General features: G+C 47.8%; 8 protein-coding genes across 8 annotated transcripts; 2 read left to right on the top strand and 6 right to left on the bottom strand.

The window, feature by feature from the left end:
• Positions 1 to 2,086: 2,086 nt before the first annotated feature.
• On the bottom strand, positions 2,087 to 3,199 carry YALI1_F17103g (uncharacterized protein; the record flags this gene model as incomplete). The annotated part of the gene is made up of 1 exon (XM_505343.3): positions 2,087 to 3,199. One exon carries the CDS (start codon positions 3,197 to 3,199, stop codon positions 2,087 to 2,089), a length of 1,113 nt encoding a protein of 370 aa, XP_505343.3.
• Positions 3,200 to 3,804: 605 nt separating this feature from the next.
• On the bottom strand, positions 3,805 to 4,061 carry YALI1_F17094g (uncharacterized protein; the record flags this gene model as incomplete). The annotated part of the gene is made up of 2 exons (XM_068283377.1): positions 3,805 to 4,000; positions 4,045 to 4,061. 2 exons carry the CDS (start codon positions 4,059 to 4,061, stop codon positions 3,805 to 3,807), a joined length of 213 nt encoding a protein of 70 aa, XP_068139478.1.
• Positions 4,062 to 4,323: 262 nt separating this feature from the next.
• On the bottom strand, positions 4,324 to 4,794 carry YALI1_F17087g (uncharacterized protein; the record flags this gene model as incomplete). Its single annotated transcript, XM_068283376.1, has 1 exon — positions 4,324 to 4,794. The coding sequence occupies one exon, from the start codon at positions 4,792 to 4,794 to the stop codon at positions 4,324 to 4,326; it is 471 nt and encodes a 156-aa protein (XP_068139477.1).
• Positions 4,795 to 5,260: 466 nt separating this feature from the next.
• YALI1_F17082g (uncharacterized protein) lies at positions 5,261 to 6,349 on the top strand (the record flags this gene model as incomplete). The annotated part of the gene is made up of 1 exon (XM_505342.3): positions 5,261 to 6,349. The coding sequence occupies one exon, from the start codon at positions 5,261 to 5,263 to the stop codon at positions 6,347 to 6,349; it is 1,089 nt and encodes a 362-aa protein (XP_505342.2).
• Positions 6,350 to 6,877: 528 nt separating this feature from the next.
• Positions 6,878 to 7,795, top strand: YALI1_F17066g (uncharacterized protein; the record flags this gene model as incomplete). Its single annotated transcript, XM_505341.3, has 1 exon — positions 6,878 to 7,795. The coding sequence occupies one exon, from the start codon at positions 6,878 to 6,880 to the stop codon at positions 7,793 to 7,795; it is 918 nt and encodes a 305-aa protein (XP_505341.3).
• Positions 7,796 to 7,968: 173 nt separating this feature from the next.
• YALI1_F17034g (uncharacterized protein) lies at positions 7,969 to 10,092 on the bottom strand (the record flags this gene model as incomplete). The annotated part of the gene is made up of 1 exon (XM_505340.3): positions 7,969 to 10,092. One exon carries the CDS (start codon positions 10,090 to 10,092, stop codon positions 7,969 to 7,971), a length of 2,124 nt encoding a protein of 707 aa, XP_505340.2.
• A 408-nt stretch (positions 10,093 to 10,500) lies between these two features.
• YALI1_F17025g (uncharacterized protein) lies at positions 10,501 to 11,010 on the bottom strand (the record flags this gene model as incomplete). Its single annotated transcript, XM_505339.3, has 1 exon — positions 10,501 to 11,010. One exon carries the CDS (start codon positions 11,008 to 11,010, stop codon positions 10,501 to 10,503), a length of 510 nt encoding a protein of 169 aa, XP_505339.1.
• Positions 11,011 to 11,652: 642 nt separating this feature from the next.
• On the bottom strand, positions 11,653 to 13,059 carry YALI1_F17004g (uncharacterized protein; the record flags this gene model as incomplete). The annotated part of the gene is made up of 1 exon (XM_505338.3): positions 11,653 to 13,059. One exon carries the CDS (start codon positions 13,057 to 13,059, stop codon positions 11,653 to 11,655), a length of 1,407 nt encoding a protein of 468 aa, XP_505338.2.
• Between the last annotated feature and the right edge of the window lie 1,097 nt (positions 13,060 to 14,156).

Below are 14,156 nucleotides of genomic sequence, written 5' to 3'. Positions count from 1 at the left end.
GGGGTACTTACCGTAGACGTGTACGCACTTTTCATGTAGCCAACTGCACCGCTACGTGCAATTCACTACAAGCACCCATACTGTACCAGTACAATACAGTAGCAGACATGGAAGTCATATTTCACAGATGCAAACACAAGCCTGACTAATCAGAGAAACAACAGCTTATATACCTGCGCGAACCAAAAGACAAGCTCTTTGTGTGTCCTCCCCCCTTTTCCAAATCCGGGTACCGGCTTTTTCCCACAATTCTAAGACTGGCACATGTATCTACTGTACTGTATTTTCTTACCTAAAAAATAAAAATAAAAAAATTCCCCCAAAAAACAAAAAAATTACTGTACAAGTGCTTGTACATGGGTGAATGGACCTGCAAACGAATAAAACAAATAAAACACGTCGAAACCACATCCCGCCTGGCTCTTGCAACTCACCCATCACCGACTCTACTCCCCAGCTCACTTCCCCCCCCACATATCTTACGTGTCCCAAACCATTGTCAAAAATCTTGCTGCTTTTTTGCTCAACCGGCTTTTTTTTTTTTTCAAGACGCGCGCTCAAAATGCGACACGCGAGCAGAGATCGGCACCAGGGAGGCGCCATTGTGCTTATGTAAGCGTTGGACAAACGAGGCCTCTGGTTGAATTGGATCACGTGACCAAACGATCTCTTTACTTTCTCCGTTGTTGTTCCCGATGCGTTCGTTGTCACTTCATGTCACTTTTTATCCAATAAATATGTCATCATTGCGACCTTTAAACGGTACTGTTTAGTAATTAGTCTGGAAAGAAAGGAAAAAAAGAAAAAAAAGGCAAAAAAATAACTGATCGGAAAAAATGCATAAAAAACAACTGATCACGTCGAGGGTACAACTACGGGTACAAGTACTGTGTATATATACTCCAAATCACTCCTATCTTGCTTCCAAATTCATCTGTACAAGTACACACCGTTGTATATGTCAGATAATTGGGCGGATTTACTGTTATTAATTAAGTTCTGTTTTCGTGAAAAAAAGAAAGAAGAAAAAGATAGAAAAAAAAAATCGCCCGAAATTATGCTCCATCAAAAAGACCCCCCTGAATAACGTTGATTTGCCCCTTACACGTGAGATAGCCGCTTGGTTGTGGCAGGGAAGAACATGACATGACATGACAGGACAATGACACGTTGGAGACGAGACAAAGACGGACTAAAATGGGCCCGGCCAGTCGGACTTTTCGCTTTTTCGCCTTTTCGCTTAGTCATTAGATATCACTGTCTCGGAGTAGCTTCGCGATGACTCATCAAAAAAACTACACCACACACTGTGTTTCACAAGTGCATTAGAATGAGCTACTGCAACGGACTTTGAAACAACAACGACGATATGAGCAGCAATTGTGCTGGCATAGGGAGAGGAGAGGCGGTGTCACGTGATGATGAGAATGGAGTGACCGTGCCTCTTGGTTGGTTTGTGTTGTTGCCATTGGTGTTCAAGTACAGTACAGCTGTATGTACAGTATGAGTAACTTTCTGTTAAAATTATAAGTAAAGAAAGTGATGTAGTTACTCCCTTCAACAGTTATGAGAAGAGTGAATGTACTAGAAGGTGGATTCTTTATGGTATTGTTTCAATGGAGGTTTGTTTCTCTTCATTTTGGTACAATTTTCATTCTTCTACCTTTATGGCAACACCAGATTGTCACCCCCAGGTGACGTTTTTCTTTAACAAAGTCTCAACTAATTGGACAGTAGTAATCATTCACATCACATCATAAAGATGACTCTGTATTTCGATAGCGACAAACATAAAGTAATCATCCGGCTTGTACATACTCGAAATTCAAGTCTAGTATCGCCTTGTACAATCTGATCGTCACTATCGATGGAAATTGAGTCTAGCTGCCGTTTGTGGGGCTTCGGGAGGCTTCGGGAGGCTTCCACAGAACCGTTGGACGACTTCTGGAGCTCTCATTGTGATCCCCTCGTTGCAACAATAGCTATATGTCTCTCTTTTCTTTTCTTGGCTCCTCTATCGACACTGCTTCTTCTACCACCCACTACAGGTACAGTCAATGGTGAATAAAAAAGTATTAATACATGCCTAAGCCTTAGTTTCGGCCTCAGTCTCAGCCTTGGTCTCAGTGTCAGTCTCGACCTCAGCCTTTGTCTCCACCACCTCGGGCTCGGCAGAGACAGACTCCTCCTCCTCCTCCTCGTCATCGTCATCTTCATCATCCTCTTCGTCGTTACCCTCAGCTCCCTCTGCAAGACGAGCCTTCTTTCGGGCTCGTCGATGGGCTCGTCCGTAGTTGGCAGGGTCAAGTTTTCGCATGGGCAGCACCGCTTCAAACGCCGCCTTCCAGTCCTTGAGCTCGGTCCACTTGAGCAGAATCTCAAAAACGTGGTTGGTGGTCAAAACCTTTCGTCCCGACAGCTTGATGAAGTCGGCGATGGGCAGACGACCGGTCTGGAGGCCCTGCTTGGAAGCCTTGTCCTGACACAGGTTCTTGTACCGTCCCTTGTCGACAATGCCGCCAATGATGTATGTTTTTCCGTCCTCCAGTTCGTTGATGACATTGTCCGAGTCTGAGGATAGGTAGACCAGTTTGCTCTTTGCGGTCTCGTCCTCGGGCACAGTGTAGTCGTCCTCCACAAACTTGATGTTGGTCCACAGCTCGTGCACCTTGTTCATTTCGTTGTTGAACCGGTCCTTGAGTCCCTTGTTGAACGAGTTGACGGTGAGATCGAACCTGGCATCGGCCTTTCGATTGGCGCTGTAACATCGGCCCACCTGGGCACTGAGCGACACCTTTTCCTTCTGTGTCATCATCTCGTCGAATCCGCAGTCCAAAACAATGCTAATGGGGAGTTGTGTCTGGGGGGGTCGTTCATCCTGGGGGATGGGGGCGGGGATCTCGCCTCGGCTGATGGCGAGCTGTTTTCTCTTTCGAGCCGCCTTTTTCTTCTCCTTCTTGACGGCGGCAATCTCGTCCTTCTTGCTCTCCCATATGGCCTTCTTCTGCGCCTTTTTCCACTCGTTTTTGGACATGCCCTCGGGAATCACGGCAGTTTTGGTGTTGTAGGGAGCAGGCACGTTCTGGGGGTTTTTGGGGTGCGGTTCGGACGTGCGATCTACCTCGGGGGTGGCGCTAGAGGCCCCGGCAGTCTCCTTCACTGCCTCGACGGGTGCAACGGGCTCGGTCACGTCTACCATGGTGGTGTATTTTTGAGAGATTCCGTGAAATATATTTTTCATGCCGATTATATGCACCTCGAGTTAAATGGGGAAGGGATTGGAGATGTAATTTGACGGAAAAACAGTTGAAATAAATGGTAAAAATGTATCTGGAGTGATTTGTAAGTTGATGAGTAAGCCGCTGTCGATTTTCTTGTTTTCCCAGGGAGATGAGATGAATATTGAGCTAGTTGGAGAGACTATATGATGGAGTTGTGGTTGTAGCATCGTATCGAGCGTTTGTAGTCTAACAAAAGCTTAACTATTTGTTTATGAGATATACATTGTTCTCTGGAGTGCCAGTATAGATCGGAAGAGCGGTTCAGCAGGTTTACAATAATTAATATAATAAATAATAATATAATATAAATAATAAATAATAATAAATAATAAATAATTAAATAATAATAAAATTGGTATTGATATCGCACAGTACTAAGGGGTTTCATTGTTGCACGGGTCGTACATCGTGCCAACGTCGATAGTTTCTCTTTCTAGTGTTGGGCTGTACATACTGTATAGTCTCACATCAACAAAACCTCAAGTAAGTACCGGTATCGTACTTGTACAGGTCTCTTACTGAGTCATAACTCGACAGAGAGTGTCATTCTTTTGAAGTTTTGCTGACGTTTCCAAGTCAGCTCAAAGCCCTCCGTCAGTAGTGTCCATACTTGTATGAGCTTGAGTGGTACTCGCACCGGCAAGGATGTTCCACAACCACCATTCTCATCTGTGAACTCGGAGACCCTTCCAGTTGAAACCGCTCTACGAGTAGCCACTCTCACTACAAGTAGTCTATCTCGGTTAGTTGCACCGGGTCGTACTCGCTGTAGCAGGCCATGTTAAGCCTGAGACTAAGTCACCTGGCCTTGAAGAGACCCAGTCAGACACCAAAGTCAGTCAAGTTCAGGCTTCAGGTTTTTATCTGATCTGGCGGAAGCGGAGTAGCAAACCAGGCTTGAACGATTCGGCGTTTCTGAACGATTTACCGCTTCTGAACGATTTACCGTTTCTGAACAAATACCGTATATCAACAATCCAGCTGATATTCCACCCATGCGTGTTCGCCATTCCGAGATTTTCTCGGATCATACTCACCCACTTTACGGGGAAGCAGCGCTCAAAATGCCACCATACGGGAACCAAAAAGGAGCTAAAAATACGAGGAGTCTCGCGGGCACGTTCAAATGGCTCCTGATCACCACCATCACCCGTCGTGGGACCCCAACCGGACCATCTGATAACTGAAACGCTATCGCCATTTGCCCCTGATGGAGTGACGCTGCCTCGTACCCCTCGGTTAAATTAGACGTGGGTTTAGTCTGCAAGTTACCGTAGCGAAGATGTGAGAATGAGTCGGGCAGATCTATGGTAGCGCAAGTACCGGCCAAGGTACCGTACATATATATAGCTGGCGGGAAATTGTGACACGGCCAAGGTCGTGGTTGCGACACGCACAAGGTCGCGGTTGTGACACAAACACATTTCAAAGTACATATATACACGCTATGTCCCACTTGGAATCTTCCCCATAAACCACTCACTTGTACTTGGACGCTGTGTGTACTGTACATCTGTACGCCACATTACCGTTTGAGTCGCCACCGTCTTGGGTTGCCCGGATACCAAATGTTAAACGGTCTAGCCAGCGATTAGGCTTGTGAGAGGAGACACCGAGGAGGACGATTGGCTTAGCACCAGGGATTGGAGCGCATTAAACCACTGAACCCGGCCGGTCTCGGACCCACCACGTGCGGCTTAGATGCACCCACAACAATGGCTCGGCCACTTGCCCCATACGACCCGCCCCACAACAACTCGGCAACGATTCTCCTGACGAATCACCCCACTGTGCGTTGCACTGTGCATGGCACCACTGATCGCGTGTCTTTCTAAGTTGCATTTTTCCCAAAGTGTAATTTTTCGTTTCCAGAAACATGCGCTCTGCATTTTGCAAGCGAGCCCAGGCCTTATATTTCGAGGCTTTTAACACTCCATCTCGCACCCCTCCCCCAACGGCACAAACACCACCCCGACACCATGACCAATCTGCCCCTTCTCACCCGAAAAGAGGTGGAGAGCCACAACACCAAGAGCTCGTGCTACGTGACCGTCGACAACCTCAAGGTCTACGATGTGTCTTCTTTCCTGGAGGAGCACCCCGGAGGAGGAGACCTGATTGTGGATTTTGCCGGTAAAGACGTGACGGAGATTATGGGCGACCTGGTGTCCCACGAGCACTCGGAGGCTGCCTACGAGATGCTGGACGAGCTCTATCTGGTGGGAATTCTCGCTACCCCCGAACAGGAGGCCAAGTTGCTCACCAGAGAAAACCGACACGACTTCAAGCTGGAAAAGAACGCCGAAGACGAACTCACTGTCACCACTGACTTCACCCGAGACTACAAGACCAATCAGTTCCTGGACCTCAACAAACCCCTGCTGATGCAGGTGCTGCGCGCCAAGTGGACCAAGGAGTTCTACCTGGAACAGGTCCACAAGCCCCGACATTACGGCAACGGAAGTGCGCCCATCTTCGGAAACATCCTCGAGCCTCTCTCCAAGACCCCCTGGTTCGTCGTTCCCTGTCTGTGGATCCCCGTCGACCTCTACTGCATCTACCTGTCCGCCCAGGGACTGCCGTTCTACTGCATCATCCCCATGTTTGCCTTTGGTCTGTTTGTGTGGACCTTCATCGAGTACGGACTCCACCGGTTCGCCTTCCACCTCGATGACCACCTCCCCCGATACCAGCTTGCGTACGCACTCCATTTCCTGCTCCATGGCGTCCACCACTACCTCCCCATGGACAAGATGCGACTGGTTCTTCCCCCCACTCTGGGCGTCATTCTCATCACCCCCTTCTACTTTCTTGCATTTGCTCTCTTCCCTTACTACTGGGCCTATGCTGGCTTTGCAGGTGCCTTCCTGGGCTACATCATGTACGACTGCACACACTACTTTTTGCACCACATGAACCTGCCTCCTTATTTTAAGGCCCTCAAGAAGTACCATCTGGACCACCACTACAAGAACTACGAGCTTGGATTCGGAGTCACCAGTTCTTTCTGGGACAAGGTGTTCAACACCGAGTTGGTTGAGACCAGTGTGAAGAGCAAGGGCTTGTAAGATGAGCGCAGCGAGTCTTGCTAGGACTTGTAGAGCGTCTTTGAGCGCCTTTCTGCAAGTGTGATGAACGAGTTGGAGCCGGTGATGACCACGAGATTTGTGTTCCAGTTCGTTACAACTGTTGGCGGTTTTTACGCTGGCGGATTCAGTGCTATGCTTCTTTTAGCACATATTTATGAACATATAGGTAAATGGGTGAATGATACTTTACATAATTAATTAATAGTAACACTAGTTACGTCTTTTATAATAAATAGCTACATAGGAGCGGTGAACCGGGGGAAGAGAAAAAAAAAAAAAAAAAAAAAAAAAAAAAAAAAAAAAAAAAAACCTTTACACTGCCATTTTCTTGAAAATCAGCTGCTTTTGGGGGATTTTATTATATCATTATAATCTCCTGGTTCTTAAGAGTTGATTTATATTATTTGACATCTTTGACGCTTTACTTCAGATTTTCGGATACTGGATCACTTTAACTCCACATTGGCATGATATGCACTCCACCATACATCATCACCACTGCACAGAATGAAAATCGAGGAGATTGTGGACGAGGTAGAGGAGCTGGTGATTTCGGACGACGACACGTCAGAGCCGTTTCTGAAGGAGAAGCATCTGGATTTGGAGGGCAAGCCCATCAAGAAGCGAGCACCCAAGAAGAAGGAGAGCGAGGAGACCAAGCAGAGGCGAGATGGGGTGGAATCTCGGTTCAGGAACGACAGATCCAGTGATCTGAACCAGGACAAGATTGAGGAGGTTAATGAGGACGACAAGGACAAGAGTGGGGCCACCGAGGATCTGAAGGAAGAGTCGGAACCAGAGGAGGACGATCTGACCCAAAAGTTCGCCCCTGAAGAAGAAAAGAAGCTGGTGGATGAAGCTGAGGAGTTTAAGGCTCGAGGCAACAAGTGGTTCAAAAAGGGCGATAACGACAGTCTCAAACGGGCCATCAACAGATACGACAGTGCGCTCAGAACGTGTCCTGTCTACCTGCATCAGACGCGAGCAATCTACTGGTCCAACAAGGCCGCATGTTACATGAAGCTAGGAGACGATCACAAGGCCGTGGAGAGCTGCAATCAGGCCCTAGGGCTCGATCCAGACTACGTCAAGGCTCTCAATCGCAGGGCTGCTGCTAATGAGAAGATTGGCAAATGGTCGAATCTACAGTCTGCCTCAGACGACTACAACAAGCTGGTGGAGCTGTATGGAAAAGATGGCAACTACATAGAGCGGGACAAGGCTCGCAAAAACGGCATTGCTCTGGAGTCTCGCATCAAAACGGCCGCTACTGCAGAAACCCAGGAGATGCTGGGTAAACTGAAAGACATTGGCAACTCCTTCCTCGGCAAGTTTGGCATGAACACCGACATGTTCAATATGGCTCCCGACGGAAAGGGAGGCTACAGCATGAACTTTGGAGGAAATCAGCCTCCCAAGGAGTAGACCCAATGGAGGAAAGAGTGTAAAATAACGCAAATTAGATATTTATGTGCCCAAGGATGACTACAAGCATGCTGCAAAACGAGTATTGCTGCTAGATATGTAGTATGTATTCATTTTGTTAATAGCGCTATGTACAAAGTATTGTATATACATTTGCATCGCTCAGATGATGTTCAAGTAAGACCTTTGACTAGCTTGAGAGCGAAATCGAACTGAGAGGAACTTTTGCTTGAATCTCCTTTAGTAACTCCGTTCATCTTAACATCTCCATCTTCATCTTTTTCTTCCCCGTCTTCCTCCTCCTCTTCTCGGTATTCAGGATCCTCATCCTCATCATCAATAACCTCCTCACGTTGTTCATGCTCCTCTTCCACAATCTCACCTTCACCCTCTTCATCCCCCCGTGTATCCCTCTCTGTCGTTTGCTTTGCTCGCCTTGATCTATGAGCCTTCGCTTTGGTCTTGCGACGGTTTTTTCCCTCCCCCTCTTCTTCTTCTTCTTCTTCTTCCTCTTCTTCTTCTTCCCCCTCTTCCTCCTGCTCTAACGGCTCGTCGACAGCCATGCCCTTAGGCTCTTCGCGGTCGCCGAAAATCTCACGCAGCCTCTCCCGGGTCCGACCCACATCCTTGTACTTATCTCCAATCAAGTCAAAGTCTACCATGAAGGTATCATACCTCACCCGATGAGGAACGGGGACGGTGGAACAGCTCTTGACAGCCGTGCTCAGCATATCATCAATCATCTTCTTCACCTCAACCATGCATTGAAGGGGTATCTGGGGAGAAACCAGCGTGGTAGGCTCGATGTTGACTCCATCGACCCGTCGTCGCTCGTGAATCTTGTCATAGACTGCTTTCTGGTAGCTTGTGTCAAGCCCAATCTGCAGACTTTTGAGTCCGTCCATGAAGTACTCCTCCGACTGTTCTTCTGAAACAGGAGGAGTTTCGTCCGGCACCTTCTCTTGGACGGCATCCTTCGTAGTCTCCTCCTCGCGAACGTACAAGTTTGGATCGTAGTCATCAGGGTTGGGATCGATCAAATCCATGATTTGCATGTACTCGTTGCGATCAAAGAAATCCTCCTCCGTGACAACCACGGATTCGTTAGCCGGCTGAGTCGCCGGGGAGCCGGTAAACTTGCTAACGGTCTCCTGGAACACTCTGTCGAACTCTTTGCAATTTGCTTTTCTGAATTTCGCAAGCTGTTCTTCACTCATGCCCTCCAAATTCTCGAGCTCCTCCAGCTTGACCATTTTTTTTAAGTCCTTTTCGCTAGCGGTGAAAATGTGCTCTTCAACCTGGTACCCCTTAACGACATCGATAGAGGGCGAAGCTACACTGATCCAATCAGAAGCTCTCAGTTGCGCCACTTTCCGCGCAATATTGGAGGTGAAATCAAAAGGAGTGCCTTGCTTGGGAAGACTCAGCATGCAAGCCGGAGGAGTTATCCGTTCCTTGGCTTCTAACCCTCCCGCTGTGGGATCCTCCACATCCACATACTTGGTAGCCTCGTGACCAATAATAGGATATGGCTTGGGCCAAGAACCCCACTGGATAGCAGGAAGGATTCCGACTTGCTCTCTGCTGTTTCTTTTGCCCTTGATTTCGCACTCTCGTCGCATGATATAACTCCATCGCAGATGGTAGGCGAGATCCTGGGCGTATTCAGCCTCCAACCTGTTCATGATCTGTTCTGCCTCAATCAGAGGATTTTCAGCCTCGTAGAACTTTCTGTATTGCGCCAATTCGGGGTTGATAAATGCTTCCTCTGCTTCCTCCATTCTCGCTTCTCTCCTTCCTTCTCCTTCTCCTTCTTCCTCCCCTTCATACGCCTCTTCATTCTCCCCTTCAGCTTGGTTCTGTGCCTCCACATTCTCCCTGTATGCCTGTTCGCTGGCCTCTTGAAACTCCATATCTCGAACCAGTGCTCGGATGTCCAGTTTGAACAGGGACCTCCACATTTTGAGCGTGCGACACCGCTTCAAAAGCGAAACCGCCGTCGCAAAGTCCACCCACCCTTTGTTGATGGCATCTTCACACTTGCTGATCTCACTGAGTTCGCGCCACGTGATCTGATTTCTCAACGACTTGTGATGGTTCTTGTACAAATCACGTAACGAAATCAGCAGCCGGTCAGGCAACAGCCGTATGCTAACACCTCGAGTGCCATACATGACTCTGAAATGAGTCTTGTCTGCGCTCTCGAGGTCCCGTTCAAGCTTGGGCTCGGGCAGCTCGATCAGCTTGGGGCGCCCGTACACCAGCTTCCTCTGTGTCTTTTGTGGAGCCCGCGTCATGAGCTGTGCTGTGTGAGATTGGAGATGATCTATGATATCAAGTACAAAATATAAAAAGATTGTGCATATACTTAATCAGTAGATAGGCTTCACGAGGGTGGAATAAGAGAGTCGATGTAGAATGACGGCTGTTGGACATGGAGCGGATTGGCCAACTGTCACGTGATCCTTAAGAGGGGAAAAATTGGTTTCCGGTTTTTCCCGTTCCAAAAGTATCCTTTTACGGCGTTTTGGACAGACCTTTAGTTCTTATTAGTAAATGTTAACTAAAGTCTACCCAGGCCAACTAAACCCAACTACTTGTAGTACGAACAATACATGACATGACACACTATTGCCACTGAAATATACAGGTCGTACACACCGTACCGTCATATCCGCATCCATTAAATAGTTAGTACAATCCCATCAATCGGCTCGTAGCAAATTGACAAAGTTCTTGTAGTTGAAGTCCGTCTTCCCGCTGAAGCCACTCTTGACCGTAAAGTCTTCGAGCGAGTCCCGGGCCTCCTCCTCGCTCATTCCCACGCTCATGAGCTCCTGCACCAGATCCTCCACGTTCACCATGCCCGAATCATCATTGGAAAAGGCACTGAAGGCCGTGAGCAGATCTGTCTTGGAAGACAAGTCACACAAGTGACTGGACATGCCTGTGAGAAATGAGGCGAATGTGAGAGGCTGGGGCAGCAGATTCAGCATCTCCTGGACCTCTCCGTCCTTTGGATCTCGTCCTAGAGACACCAGCATCTCTTCCAGGTCTTCTTCATTGACAATTCCATCTGCATCCTTGTCGAGCAGATTGAACGCTTCCTTGAGCTCCTGGATCTGCGACGGTGACAGCTGGTTGAACTGGCCCGAAGTCGTTCGCTTGGCCTTGCTTGGAGCGCCGTTTGTATATGAAAGTCGCGGTTTGGCCATGTCAGTGGGCAGAAGATGTGTTGCTTTGGGTGTTGTATTTGTGTCACTGGCAGGAGTTTGGGTTTGTGTCTCCGGTTTTGTCCGTCTGTTTCGTGTCTGTGTCTATCTTGGTAGACCTCTTGATGATCGTCGTCTTGCTGCACTGGCTGCCAAATCACCCCTTCAATATAATTCAGACTGTATAGACTGTATCCCCTTAACTTAATAAAGTAAACAATGTCACGTGTAATGTGCATGTTAGATGCAAAGAAAACCAAACCTCCTAACCTTATTATATTGGGAGACGACTGGCAAGGTCACTAATAGACAGCTTTTTGATGTTGACTGGTGGGAGTTGTTTTATCTTACAATATGTTTTATATTTATTTATTTATTTATTTATTATATATATATTAAAATGTAACTTGTGTCAGTACCAAGTTTCATATACAAACTCTTCCCTTGTCAACTTGCCTGGAGATTTGATCAATCAGGTGTCTGCGCACTGTTCCTAGCAGGAGTTGATCTGAAACAAACTCCCTTATGACATTAGGTTCTCCATGATATACAAGATCTATTAGTTTAGTTTATGTACTCCGTTTATACAGGTACAAGGAGCGCTGAGTCGCTCGAAAATGCGCTGACATCCATGCTCGCCATTGTCTAGTTATCCTTCTCAATAGTCACCTTCACCTTTTTGTTCTTTCGAGCAGCCTTGGCAGCCTTCTTCTGCTGCTTCTTGGAGGGCTGGGGCATCTCGACCTCAGACTCGGAAGCAGACATGTCGTGATCGCTCTCGGGAATGGGCAAGGCCTTCTTAATCTCCATCTCCACGTCCTCCTGGACCATGACACAACAGTTAAGTCGGTCTCCGGTGTTGTAGGCACCCACAGTCTCTCGAGTGTTCATATCGGTGATGACAAGCTTGGAGTCGGTGGAAACCGAGGTCATGTAGACGTGTCGATCGGCCTCGGGAACATTATCGGGGATGAGGAAGGAAAAGTCCTTGACTCGGGTAGCGTGGGGCTGGACCTTGAAGGAGATGGTATCAATGTCTTCGTCCTCCGTCTTGAACTCGTTCTTTGTGTCGTTGGTCTTGCCCTCGAACTCGTTGGTGTCCACAAACCGGATCACGCCTCGCGAGTTGGAGAAGGCAAAATATTCCTTTCCGTCGATGGACACGTACTCGGAGTGGTACAGACCGTCCTTGGGCGATCTGATGGCTCCAATGAGTTTGCCGGTCTCGGGCGAAAAGAAGGAGATGGACGTGGTGTAGGTAACTGCGTAACGATCTCCAGCCAGGTTCCACGCCACCTTGAGCACGTCGGGGTAGCAAGCCATGACAGAGGCCTTCTTGGCGGTCATGAGGTTCCACAGAATCAGCTTTCGGTCCTGTCCAACCGACAGAGCCAGTCGGCCGGTGGGGTGAACAGAAATGTCGACAACACCGACCTTGGCCTTGCCCACGGCGGCTCGAGCGTGTCCCTTGAGCTCTGCCAGCACCTCCCAGTCCTTGGTTCGCAGCACAAAGATCTTTCCGTCTTCTCCGGCAGTCAACAGCCACTTTCTCTTGTAGAACTCGAGAGCAGTGATGGTTCCCGAGTGATGGGTCAGTGTGCCGAGCTCTTTTCGCTTCTGAAGATCGTAGATTCGAATGTTCTCGTCAGCCGATCCGGACACAAGATACCGTCCAGAGGTGGCCAGACACTTGATGGACTGAATGTGAGGAGTAAAATGGAAAATGGGCGAAAAAACAGGCGAGGTGCCCAGCAGGAGAGAAACACAAAAGAGATTGTGTTCGTAGGAACCTGTCACGATTCGAAAAGCAGGATCAACTGACGACGTGGAAGAGGAGGTGCTCACAATCGTCTTGGACAGGTCGGCTGGGGTCTCCTCGACGGGCTTTTCGGCCACAATTTTCTCCGCGGCCTCCGCGGCCATCTTGACCTGCTTCTTGTCGGATTTGGAGCCCTTCAGGGCGCTCTTGGGCTTGGTGATTTTGCTCATAGTGTAGTTAGGATGATGTGAATAGTTCGCACACAGAGTTTCAAAAATATTTGAAGTCTGCATGAATGTGCATGCTGACTAAGCGAGGGAGTGGGGCCGGGGGATGGGGAGAAAATCGCCATAGATGCAACGAGGCCGCGGGTCGGGACTTTATTGCATTAAATGGGGTAAATTTGGATCGGAGAAAAGGAGCGTTGACCATTTTGGAGCGACTCTCAAGTGACCAAAAAGCTAACTAATGTTTCATCTAACTTATGCTTTTTACTTGGGTGTGTAGTTTGGAGAATGGCGCCATATTTAGACGTCAAATTTCAGCTGTATGCCTACATTGCGGCTGAACTTGAAGGAGAACTTGAAGTCGTCAGAAGTTCAGATCTGAAATATTAATAGGTATTTAGTGTCTGCTGGTCAATCAATGTCACGTCTGGGATTGTTTTCATACCAATATATTCGTATTTATACGGATTCTGGTTTATGAATGATCCATGTTCCAAATAATGGTAATTAGTTGAGATTTAGTTGAACCAAAATGTGTGCTAGGGGTGCATTTTCCATGATCCCGACATGCTACAATTATTATAGTTGCATCATTTGATAGCTGCAGCCTTGAAGAGTATTATTATGTGAGGAAAACATACTCCTTTTCATCACTATTTCAAGTTATATCCACTTTTCCTCAAAGTGTCTTCCTCCTATTACTTGACATTTACTTATACCCGAACGGTTAACCTCCCAGCAGACCCAACATTGGCAACATAGTATGTACCTTCTTGCATACGAGTATATGTACTCATGTCGACGTGTAGAGTGATTACGTGATTGGACAGGTTATGTGAGTCACGTGACCATATCCATCCGAAAGCCGCCTCTCAAAAAGTGCTATTTGTAGTATGTAATACTATTGGTGCTTTTGAAATCTGTGCCAATCAGTGAGCAGTCATCAACTAGAACTTCTAAAATGACGATTGAAGACGACTTAGCCCAACGGTCCGGGTCTAGCAGTAGTCGTAGTCAGTTGGGCGAAAATGGGTCTTTTTGCCATTTTTCAAAGCTCAATCTGCTTCAAAATGGGCTATCAATCACCCGAAGCAGTGTCGATGTCGATATCTAGCCCGGAACATCCTCTTTTGGCCCGCCCTTGGCACAGGTTGTACGGTGAG

The sequence above is a fragment of the Yarrowia lipolytica genome, chromosome 1F (genome assembly GCF_001761485.1).
Source record: "Yarrowia lipolytica chromosome 1F, complete sequence".
NCBI lineage: Eukaryota > Fungi > Ascomycota > Dipodascomycetes > Dipodascales > Yarrowia > Yarrowia lipolytica.
The sequence above is the reverse complement of the archived record's forward strand: the minus strand, read 5'-3'. Positions and strand labels throughout refer to the sequence as shown.